Source organism: Mobula hypostoma, chromosome 6 (genome assembly GCF_963921235.1).
Source record: "Mobula hypostoma chromosome 6, sMobHyp1.1, whole genome shotgun sequence".
Taxonomy (NCBI): domain Eukaryota; kingdom Metazoa; phylum Chordata; class Chondrichthyes; order Myliobatiformes; family Myliobatidae; genus Mobula; species Mobula hypostoma.
The window spans coordinates 24137700-24150477 of NC_086102.1; the positions used below are offsets into that span (position 1 = coordinate 24137700).

At 43.8% G+C, this 12778-nt stretch overlaps 1 protein-coding gene across 2 annotated transcripts in view; it reads left to right on the top strand.

Annotated features, from left to right (window-relative positions):
- Positions 1 to 12778, top strand: part of LOC134347869 (interferon-induced GTP-binding protein Mx-like) — a 44423-nt gene that overhangs the window by 12595 nt on the left and 19050 nt on the right. The window contains exons 2-3 of one of the 2 annotated variants that reach the window (XM_063050417.1): positions 2976 to 3127; positions 7616 to 7831. In XM_063050417.1, the coding sequence (XP_062906487.1) occupies positions 2976 to 3127; positions 7616 to 7792 (329 nt within the window). In that variant the 3' untranslated portion in view covers positions 7793 to 7831. Of the gene's footprint in view, positions 1 to 2975; positions 3128 to 7615; positions 7832 to 12778 lie in introns of those variants that run through there. The other variant, XR_010018286.1, reaches the window with a different exon arrangement.

A 12778-nucleotide genomic window follows, 5' to 3' on the forward strand; every position in this document is an offset into this window, starting at 1 on the left:
ATCCTTATATCTTGAGTCAGTGCCCTCTTATCCAAGTCTCTCCCACTACTGTATACATTATCTCCACTTCCACTCAATCTAGGCCTTTCAATATTCAGTAGATTTCAATGAGATTCCTCCCTCAATCTTCTTAGCTCAGTGAGTACAGGCCCAGAGCCATCAAATGCTCCTCGTACATTAACGCTTCAATGCCCAGGATCATTCTCGTGAACCTCCTCTCGACCCTCTCCAATGCTAGCACTGCAGATAAGTGGCCCAAATACCATTGCATTTGACATTTTCTAAGGCTGGACCCTCAGTTCCAAACTTACAGCTGGTTTGTTTCCAGGAAGCAGAAGTACGCTCAGATGCAGCAGCCTCCCTGGGTCCAACCAACTGTGTGATTGTTGTTCCAAGACATTGCTTGTTATCGTGGACATCAGAAACTGCAGGTCTACCCCACTAGTGAGTTGTTGAATAGCTATGGAGCTGGGGATCCCCTATCTCCCTGTTCCTGACCTCTCCAGCACAAGGAACTGGAAGCAAGCCGGAGATAACCACCCTGGAGGTCCTGCTTTTCAGCCTTCTTCTGAGTTCTCTGAAGTCAGGTTGCAGAATTTCTTTCCTCATCCTCCCAACGTCATTTGTGCCAACATGCACCACCACTTCCAGCTGTTAACCTTCACCCTTGAGGATGCCCTGCAATCGGTCTATGATGTCCTGGATCCTGGCACCAGGGAGGCAACACACAATCCTTAAATCCTGCCTTTTGCCGCAGAAACCCCTTTCTGTACCTCTCACTATGGAGTTCCCCTACTACCACGGCTCTGCCTGACTTCTGTCTCCTCGGCTGTGTTTCAGCACCAATTTTTGACTTGCAGACCTGTCCGCCTCTCAGACTGGCAATGTCTTCTGTCCCGACAGCTTCCAACCTGTTATCTAGAGGTACATCCCCCAGGGTCTCCTGTATTCTAAGTATCCATCCCTTCCTCATCGTCTCGTCCCTTCTCTCTTCTGGTATCTTTGGTGTAATGATGTTGCTGTTGGTCCTGTCCAGAAAATTCTCAGTTTCCGGGGTAAACCTGAGGTCATCCAGTTGCTTCTCCAGTGCCTCAACAAGGTCCTTCAGGAGCTGAACCTGGACACACTTTCCACATTTGTAGCAGCCAGAGGCACCGTCAACGTCCCTGACCTCCCACATCATGCAAGCAGCACACTGAATCAGTTGACCTGTCATTTTTTCACCGCTTCTCACCCCCTCCAACCAGGGCGTAGTCTCCTCTCTCAGCCTCCTCGCCGAAGACTCTCGAGACAAAGACTCGCACTTTTCTCACAAGGCACTTCCCTCGACAAGGCTGCAGCCTAACAGGCCACTCCCCAAGAGCAAACCTTGATTATGTTGGCTGATATTTTGACTAATTCGTTTCACTTGTCACACCTTGTCCGATTTATGGTAAAGAATTTATTTGCAAGAATAAAGGCTCCTATATCCAGTGACTGTAGTGTCTCTCTGGTGACTTTGTTCACATCACAGCAGTCCCACCTTAGTCACTTACAGTGTGCTCCAAGTAATAAAGTCCCAGCCTGCCCAAACTCTCCTTATAATGTAGATCCTCCAGTCTTGGCAGTAGTCTGGTAAATCTTCTTTGTGCTTATTCCAGTTTAATGACGTCTTTCAACAGTGTAATTAAAACTGTACACAATACTCCAGGTGTAGTCTCACCAATGTTATGGTACATCTACTACATAATGTCACATAACCTATATTCGGCATCATGACTGATTGAACAGGTGTGTTGTCTGACCATTAAATTCTTCTGGCATTCTGATCCTTGTTCCATTCCCCACCATCTGCAGTCCCTTTTGTTTGTTTTGAACCCAGAACTTAGCGTTTCAGAGGGTGATTAGTTAAATGCTGAGAATTATGGGTTGAATCGGTGATAAGGAAGGCAAATGCAATGTTAGCATTCATTTCAAGAGCGCAAGAATATAAAAGCAGGATGTAATGTTGAAACTTTATAAGGCACTGATGAGGCTTCACTTGGAGTATTGTGAGCAGTTTTGCTCCTTATCTAAGAATGGATGTGCTGACACTGGAGAGGTACAAACGAGATTCACTAAAATGATTCCCGGATTGAACGGCTTGTCATATGAAGAGCGTTGAATGGCTCTGGGCCTGTATTCACTGGAATTCAGAAGAATGAGGGGTGACCTAGCTGAAACCTATCAAAAGTTGAAAGGCCTCCATAGAGTGGATGTGGAGAGGATGTTTCCTATGGTAGGAGAGTCTAAGACCAGAGGACACAGCCTCAGAATAGAGAGGGGGTCCTTTTTAGAACAGAGGTGAGGAGGAATTTCTTTAGCCAAAGTGTGGTGAATCTGTGGAGTTTGTTGCCACAGGCTGTGGAGGTCAAATCGTTGTGTATATTTAAGGCAGGGGTTGATAGATTCTTGATTAGTCAGGGTATGAAGGATATGGTGAGAAGGCAGGAGATTGGGACTGAGAGGGATAATAGATCAGCCATGATAAAATGGCAGAGCAGAAAGGCCTAATTCTGCTCCTATATCTTATGGTCTTATGAACTAATAAAGAATTGTCAGTTTTCAGGTGCAATACTATTTGGCCAATCCAATAAAATTATGGACTAAAGCAAAGAAATGGGGTGACTCGGTGGCGTAACAGTTAGTGTAATCATTTTACAGCACCAGCAATCACCAATTGGGGTCTGATTCCCGTTGCTGCATGTAAAGAGTTTGTACATTCTTCCTATAACTTCAAGGGTTTCCTCCGGGTGATGCGGTTTCTTTAGGGTTAGTAAATAATGGACATACTACGTTAATACCATAAACATGGCGACATATGTAGGCTGCCCAGCAGAATCCTGACTGATCTGATTTGATGCAAACAGCCCATTTCACTGTATGTTTTGATGTACATGTGACAACTAAAGCTAATCTTTCAATCTTTAGATATAAACATCTTCTGTTGTCTCTAGCCCAGGATGCACTTACTGGAAACAGAAGTATTAGCTCGGAACTCATCAGTGTTGAAGTTGAATCACCCAACGCTCCTGACCTGACATTGACTGTCTTGCCCGGAATTGTAAGAGTTGCAGTTGGAAAACAACCCCAGAACTTTGGAAAAAAGGTAAATCAAATTTGCTGTTAATGAAAATAAGAGCTGAATATTTTTATAGTGACTATTTCCCAGGACAAGGGCATGACTAATAAGGGCTAGCACTTAACGGTTATCCAGTTTGGTCTAAAGTCAAACTAAAACTGAAGGTTATTGTCATATGCAAAAATAATTTTGTGCACAGGTACAATAAAAATTACTTACAGCAGCATCACATACACATAGGCACACTATTCACAGGAAAATTCATGGATCACAAAAAATTATATTTGAGATGTCAAAGTGTGATGGACAGCAGTATTTGATGGAATCTAGATCATGGTCTCTTCGGGGTCTTGCTATTACTTCCATGGTAGGCAGTGAGGCGGGGGCAGCTGCTTTTGCTGGAACAAGTGAGATGAAGAGTGGGAGGGTCGATGCTTTTGCTGCTGCTTGTGCATGGGGGGGCGGGCTTTGGAGTTCTATCACTTTTCTGCAATTTATTATTTGGGGTTTTTTTCTCTCTGTTTTGTGGATGTCTGTGAAGAGTAAGAATTTCAGGTTGTATACTCTATACATTCTCTGATAGTAAATTGAACCATTGAATGAACACAATTGGAATAAAAGCTGGTCTTAGACTTCCCTGATCAAAGGAAACATCCTCTTCACATCCACTCTATCGAGGCCTTTCAACATTCAATAGGTTTCAATGAGATCCTCCCTCATTCTCCTAAATTCCAGCGAGTACATACCCAGAGCTTTCAATCGCCGTTCAGATGATAACCCTTCATTCCTGGAAGCATTCTCGTGAACCTCCTCTGTACCCTTTCCAATATCAGCACATATTTTCTTAAATAAGGGCCCAAAACTGCTCATAATACTCAAATGAGGCCTCACCAGTGCCTTATACAGCCTCAGCATTACATCCTTGCTTTTATCTTCCAGTTCTCTTGAAATGAATGCTAACATTGTATTCACCTTTTTCACTAGCGATTCAATCCAAGATTAATCATCAGGGAATCCTGCACAAGGACTCCCAAAGCTGTTTGCACTTAAGACTTTTACCATTTCTCCCGGTTTAGAAAATAGTCTATATCTTTATTCCTTATACCCGAATGCATGACCATATATTTCCCAACACTGTATTCCATCTTCCACCTCTTTGCCCATTCTCCTAATTTGTTGAAGTCCTTCTCCAGCCCCTCCGCTTACTTAACACTACTTGCCCTTCTACCTACCTACGTATCGACCGCAAAAACCTGGCCACAAAGCCATCAAATTCATCATCCAAATCTTTGACATATAATATAAAAAGAAGTGGTCCCAACACAGATCCCAGAGGAATGCTACTAGTCACTGGCAGCCAACCAGAAAAGGCTCCCTTTATTCATACTCTCTGCCTCCTGCCAATCAGCCAATGCTGTATCCATTCTAGTATCTTTCCTATAATACCCTGGGCCCTTATCTTGATTAGCAGCCTTCTGTGCAGCGCCTTGTCAAAGGCCTTATGAAAATCCAAGTAGAAAACATCCATTGATTCTCCTTTGTCAATCCCGGCTGTTATTTCCTCAAAGAATCCCAACAGGTTTGTCAGGAAAGATTTTCCCTGAAGGAAAGCATGCTCACTTTGGTCTATTTTGTCATGTTGCTCCAAGTACCAAAACCACATCCTTAACAATTGACTCGAACATTTTCCCAAGCACTGAGGTCAGTCTAACTAGCCTATAATTTCCTTTCTTCTGCCTCCCTCCCATTTTGAAGAAAGGAGTGATATTTGCAGTTTTCCAGTCCTCCATCAGCAGTACAATACAATACATAAAATTACTACAGTAATATGCAAAAGTCTTAGGCACATATACATAGATAACTAAGGTTTGCCTAAGACTTTTCCACAGTGTGAGTGATGATAAACCTGATTCCTGGGTGCCTATTATAGACTGAGAGTAGGGAGAGGGGACGAAGCAGGAATCACTAGAGAGACATTCTGTAAGGACCAATAAACCAATTGGTTGGAATCACAGGACCTTGCCTGGTGTCTCAGGGCTGGTTGTGTCTGCACCCGTATCTCCCCCGCCATTGGCACTCCTTCTCTGCCAGCTGTCCCTCCCCGGTACTCCACCCTAGTCATTCCCAACATCCTTTGCTCTGGCCAGGTTTACAAACTTGATTTCCACTCCACGTTGACAAATACAATACTGTGCAAGAGTCTTAGGCATCCTAGCTGTATATACATAGGTGCCTAAGACTTTTGTGCTTTGATAAGCTGGCAGTTGGGGGGAGGGAGTCCTGCATTAACTTACAGTGATTGGTTTTCAAGGACACTGGATCTTTTGCACAGTATGTATAAACAGGTCAGAGTTTGCACACTACTTCCTAAATTGTAGAGTAAGCAACAGCTCTATGTGTTTAATCAATGACAACTCAAGTTTCATTTCGAGTGAAATGTTGAACCAGAACAGAAACAGAGATGACTCGAGTTCCACACCACATTCTTTGATTACAGTGGCTGTATCGACTGCTGGAAATGAAACCGAAACAACTGGCTTTGCTTTCATTTCTGAACCCTGTGAATAAAGTAAATGAACCATTTTACACACTGAGCCTTTGCAAATGGACGGAGTAAAGCTATGTCTCAGCTGTCATCTAATTACATACATGACAAGCTTGAAGAGTCTCCTCTGATTTATATTTCCTTCCTGTTGAGGAGGCCTGTTTGTGCTACATGTACTCGGATTGGAGAGGTTCCAGAGGAGGTTCAATGGCTCTGGGCAACGATGGGGAGGAATTTCTTTAGCTGGACACCAGTGGAGGCCAAGTCATTGAGTATATTTAAAGTGGAAGTTAATAGGTTCTTAATTAGTAAGGGTTACGGGAGAAGGCAGGAGAATGGGGTTGAGAGGGATAATAAATCAGCTATGTTGAAATGTTTAGCAGAGTAGATGGGCCTAATCGCTTAATTCTGCTCATATGTCTTATGCTCTTGTGGTTAGTTTTAAATACTCAAGTAATTTGATGGCTTACGAACTCATTAATATAAATATAAAAGATTGAAGATTCGGAATTGTTTGTCACTCTTCAGTACACAAATCACCATTATTACATTATTAGTAGTAACAGTTATCACTGTGAACTCAATTCCACTGAAAACAGGTAAATGATTTGAGTGAAACGTAAACACAAGAGATTCTACAGATGCTGGAAATCCAGAGTGACACATATAAAATGCTGGAGGAACTCAGCAGGTCAGGCAGCATTAATAGCAGCTTTGAGCTGAGACTCTTCATCAGGACTGGAATGGAAGGGGGAAGAAGGTGGGGGGAGGTGAAACCAGGTGGGTGGGGGAGGGAGGGGGGATGAAGTGAGAAGCTAGTTGAGAGGTGGAAAAGGTAAATGACTGAAGAAAAATCAGTCTGATAGGAGAGAAAAGTGGACCATGGGAGAAAAGGAAGAAGGAGAGGTACCAGAAGGAGGTGATAGGCAGGTGAAGAGAAGAGGAAAGAGGAGAGCAGGAGTGGAGAATAGAAGAATAGGGAAGGGGGAGAGTAAAGAATTACCAGAAGTTAGAGAAATCCATGTTAAGTGTAACATTATATTTAAATCTAAGTGGACCATGTTTCCTATTGATAAAGATGTGGCAGCAGCATGCCTCCTTGGAGAGAGCATTCAACTCCCTGTAGAAGAGTTACTTATTAGATTGTTCAGGCTAGGCAACATAACTGTGTTTGTGACTGATAATGTAAAACTAGTATAAAGGCAGAACTATACTGTAGCATTTACCAGACATGAATCTGGTGTTGCCACTGGGCAAATGCTGGGCCAAGTGATTTCACCCATTGTTGTGGTTTAGCTACTTGACCTGATGAGTCCAGGCTATTTTGTTTAGAGTCACAGAACTGCACAGCACAAAAAAAAACAGGCTATTTGGCCTAAATCATCCATGCTGACCATCTGTGTGAAAATGTAACACACACTAAATGCTGGAGGAACTCAGCAGGTCAGGCAGCATCTATGGAGACGATTTGATCTGATGTATTTCACTATATGTTTCAATGTACGTGTGACAAAATAAAGCTAACCTTTCTCTCTTTTTCTTAAGATAAGAGAGAAAGATTAGCTTTATTTTGTCACATGTACATTGAAACATATAGTGAAATACATCAGATCGAATCAGTGAGGATTGTACTGGCCAGTCTGCAAGTGTCACCACATTTCTGTCAGCGACGCAGCATGCCCCCAGCTTACTAGCCCTAATCTTAGTTCTTTACTTTGCGGAAGGAAACCAGAGCAGCCAGAGAAATCAACATGGTCACAGGGAGAACATACAAACTCCTTACAGGCAGCGGAAGGAGACGAACCCTGATGGGTGATTTACAGCACATGTGAAACAATTGTGCTAACCGCTACACTACCCTGCCACACTGCCTGAATGAAAAGCAATGCCCTAACTACTACACTACTGTGCATACGTCAGTATGCAAAATAATCCTCCCAAAAAGCCAGTGAATAATATTTATATTCTAGATCAAGAAATTCATCAGAAGCTACGTTGAAAAGAAGGAAACTATCATTCTGGCTGTCATCCCATGCACCGTGGATATTGCAACCACTGAGGCACTTAAGCTGGTGAAAGAGGTTGACCCTGATGGACAAAGAACCCTGGATAAATTATTAATATTGGTGCAGTATTCAATGTGTTAGACATTTTTTTCAGCATAATAACAATAATAAAGATTAAGAATGAGGAACATCTTGGGGGACCTCATTGAAACCAATTGAATATTGAAAGGCCCAGACAGAGTGGGTGGGCACGTGGCCAAGTGGTTAAGGCATTTGACTAGCAATCTGCAGGTCATGAGTTCGAACCCCAGGCGAGGCAACGTGTTGTGTCTTTGAGCAAGACACTTAATCACACGGTGCTCTGCGATGACTCCGGTGCCAAGCTGTATGGGTCCTAATACCCTTCCCTTGGACAACATTAGTGTCGTGGAGAGGGGAGACTTGCAGCATGGGCAACTGCCTGTCTTCCATACAACCTTGCCCAGGCCTGCGCCCTGGAGTGTGAAGACTTTCCAGGCGCAGATCCATGGTCTTGCAAGACTAACGGATGCCTTTATTTATTTAGACAGAGTGGACTTGGAGAGGATGCTTTCTATAGTGGGGGAGTCTAGGACTGGAGGGCACAGCCTCAGAATACAAGGATGTCCCTTTAGAACAGAGATGAAGAGTAGTTTATTTAGCCAGATGGTGATGAATCTATGGAATTCATTGTCACAGACAGCTGTGGAAGCCAAGTCATTGGGTAAATTTAAAGTGGAAATTGAAGAACATCAAAGGTTATGTGGAGAAAGCAGGAAAATGGAGTTGGGAGGGATAATCAATCATGGAGCACATTCAATGGGCCAAATGGCTTAATTCTTCTCCAATGTTGTATGGTCAATGGAAATTGGTCATTATGCATGTTAAGTTTGTTCCCTGACCTAGCCCAGCATTTAATTGTTTCTTTGAACTTCCCCCATAGTATCATCTTACGATGAAAACAAGTTAGTTAATTAATCTTGTGTGGGTTCCTTAATACCTTAATAATTAATAATGGTGCTGTGTACGGCAGCCGTATTGCGAGCTCCATACCAACTTTACAGTGTACTACTAATTTCTGTAATTTTCTTCACATTTCTTGTTCAAGAAGCTGATAGTCACATCAGATATGATCGACTGACTCTTCTGAACATCGGGAAGATGACATTTACCCACAAAGTCTCCCCTTTTCTACCCTGGGAACTCCTGCTTATGCGATCCATTTATTATTCCGCTGCTACTCGGAACAACGCCAGAGGTGAGAGAGTAGGGCCAGCATCCTGGTGAGGTTGAGATGGCGTGCTAATCGGTCGCTGCTCCTTAGCATACTCCTGGCTAACGTTCAATCCCTGGACAACAAGCTGTGCAAACTGAGAGCCAGAACCTCCTACCAGCAGGAAACAAAGGAATGTAATGTTTTGTGCTTTGGAGAGACCTGGTTGACGGAAAAGATGCTGGATCACACCATTCAGCCCTCTGGGTTCTCCCTGTTCTGGGCGGACAGATCTAAAAACCTCTCTGGGTAGTGTAAAGGAGCTGAGCTATGCTTCCTGGTCAATAATGCTTGTTGCAACACCCAAAATGAGCAGGCCCTCAAATCCTTTTGTTCTCCGGATCTGGAGTATCTTGTGCTGCTGTGTAGACCTTTCCGGCTGCCCAAGGAGTTCACAGCTGTTATTATCACAGCTGTGTATATTCCGCCGCAGGCTGATATTGACCTGGCTCTCAAAGAAATGTACGAGACCATCAGCATTCTGAAGACTGTACACCCGGAGGCTACTTTGATTGTCGCTGGAGACTTTAATTGAGTGTCGCTGACTAAAATCTCTCTAAAGTTTTGTTAACACATCCAAGTGAGCACATGGGGAGATAGCATACTCGACCACTGTTACTCTTCCCTCTGCAATGCTTACAAAACGCTCTTCAGCCCACCACCTGGGAAGTCCGACCACTCCTGCATCCTGCTTCTGCCCGTGCACAGGCAGAAGCTGAAACAAGAGATGGCCATAGTTAAAACCGTTCACTGTTGGTCCGACCAATCAGTCTCTATGCTACAGAACTGCTTTCATGACATCAACTGGAATGTCTCTGAGTTCACGGAAGGGGTCACGAATTAATCCAGAAGAGCTTCAAGGATGTTGTCCCCCAAAAATCGGTCAGGGTCTATCCAAACAAGAAACCCCAGATCAACAATTCTGTGCACACTGCACTTACCACGCGAGACAAAGCTTTTGCCACCGGTAACCACCAGGAACTCAAGAAATGCAGCTACAATCTATGAAAAGTCATCAAGGAAGCAAAACAACTATCCAGGGACAAGATTCCGACACAACTCTCCACCAACAACCCACTCAGCTTATGGCACACCATCGCAGACTTCAAAGCTAAACACTGTGGTGCTGCCACCATTGCTGCCTCTCTCCCAGATGAGCTAAATCTTTTGTACACTCAATCCGATGTCGCCAACACTGAGCCCCCGAGGAGAGCCGCTGATGCAGCCTGCACCTTGGCCATCTCTGAGACTGAAGTACACAGGTGTTTCCAATGAGTGAACAGCCTCAAGGCTGTGGGACCGGATGAGTGTGTTTGCAGACATTTTTAATCTCTCTCCCTCCCAGTGTACAGTGCCTTCCTGCTTCAAAACATCCACCATTGTCCCTGTACCTAAAAAGATCAAGGTAACATAACTGAATGACTGGCGTCCTGTCGCACTCTCCTCAATAATAGGCAAATGCTTTGAGAGGCTGGTCAAGGATTACACCTGCAGCTTGCCACCACCCACCCTGGACCCCCTACAATTCACTTACCAACACAACCGATCAACAGATGACACAGTTGCCACTGACCTACACACTTGGAGAGGAGGGATGCTTATGTGAGAATGCTGTTCTTGGCCTACAGTTCAGCATTCAACACCATAATTCCCTCCAGGCTTGACAAGAAGCTCAGAGACGTCGGCCTTCACTCTGTCTTGTGCAGCTGAATCCTGGACTTCCTGTCAGATTGACGGTAGGTGGTATGAGTGGGCTCCCTCACCTCTGCCCCTCTGACCTTCAATATAGGAGCCCCACAGGGCTGTGTCCTAAGCCCCCTCCTTTCCTCTTTACGCCGATGATTCTGTCATCACCCACAATTCCAATCTGCTAATTAAATTTACAGATGATGCAGATTGATCGGCCTAATCTCAAATAATAACGAGGCAGCCTACGTATAAAACATCATCACCCTGACACAGTGGTGTCAAGAAAATAACCCCTCCCTCAATGTCACAAAAACAAAGGAGCTGGTTGTGTACTACAGGAGGAATGGAGACAGGCTCAGCCCTATTGACATCAATGGGTCCAGGGTTGAGAGGGTGAACAGCTTCAAGTTCCTTGGTATACACATCACCAAGGATCTCACGTGGTCTGTACCTACCGGGTGTGTGGAGAAAAAAGCACAACAGTGCCTCTTTCACCTCAGACAGTTGAAGAAGTTTGACATGAGCCCCCAAATCCTAAGGACTTCCTACAGAGGCACAATCGAGAGCATCCTGACTGGCTGTATCTCTGCCTGCTATGGGAACTGTACTTCCCTCAATTGCAGGACACTGCAGCGAGCAGTGCAGACAGCCCAGCACATCTGTGGATGTGAACTTCCCACTATTCAAGACATTTACAGTGACAGGTGCATAAAAAGGGCCCAAAGGATCACTGGGGACCCGAGTCACACCAATCACAAACTGTTCCAGCTGCTACCATCTGGGAAACTGCACCACATCATTAAAACCAGGACCAATAGGCTCCGGAACAGCTTCTTCCACCAGGCCATTAGACTGATTAATTCACGCTGACGCAATTGTATTTCTAAGCTATATTGACTGTTCTGTTGTATGTTTTACTGTACATACTATTTATTACAAATTACTATAATTTGCACATTGCACATGCAGACGGAGATGTAACATAAAGATTTTTACTTCTCACGTATGTGAAGGATGTAAGAAATAAAGTGAATTCTAATTCTAATTCTAATGTGGTCCATTCAGTCCATGCAGTCTACTCCACCATAGTCTGATTTATTATCCCTCTCAATGCTATTCTCCTGCCTTGTGCCTATAACCTTTCACACCCTTACTAATCAAGAACCTATCAACCTCTACTTTAAATATACCAATATTTTCAATATTCACAAGGTTTCAATGAGATCTCCCCTCATTCTTCTAAACTCTAGTGAGTTCAGTGCTGAAGCCATCAAATGCTCCTCGCACATTAAACCTCTCATTTTCAGGATCATTCTTGTGAACTTCCTCTGGACACTAAAGGGAAAATGCAAGCAGGCTTTTAGGGTGAGACTAGATTAAGAAGTCATGGGTGAAGGGTGAAATGTTTAAGGGAAACATGAGAGGGCACTTCTTCACTCAGAGGACGCTGAGAATTTGGAATGAACCGCCAGATCAAGTGTTGGATGTAGGTTCAATTGCAATATTTAAGGGTATTTTGATTAGCTACATGGATGGGAGGGGTAAGGAAGGCTGTGATCCAGCTGCAGGTTGATGGAACTAGATCGAATAATGGTTTGCAATTGGCTATGTGGGCCAAGGAGCCTGTTTCTGTCCTGTAGTGTACTATGACTATGACTCTATAACTTTATGGACAACAAATTGAGGATTTGTGGTGGATGATCCTACTTACAACATTGTCCTTAGTACACAATGCCCAGTTGACGAAGCAAAGACTCTTGCCAATCTAGTCTCCAGGACATCAGCCTTTCAAGTTGTCACTGCTTCTTAATTAAAACCAAAGTTCCAATGTTACAGAAAGGTGTAGCATCATTTGAGCATCTGTCAAATAAACTCAACACTGAACTTGTCAAACGGATCAAGGTTAGTCAAAACATTTACTCTGCATTGACCAAAACATTAATTTAGATCTAATTTTTATTGGTTAAAATATTACAGGGGGAAAAATGGTTGGAGTGCTGAGGGGGAGGGATCAAATAATGACCATGTGATCCACTACATACTAGAATGTTTCCTATGGTAGGGGAGTCTAAGACCATAGGACACAGCCTTAGAATAGAGGGACATCCAGTTAGAATGGAGATGAGGAGGAATTTCTTTAGCCAGAG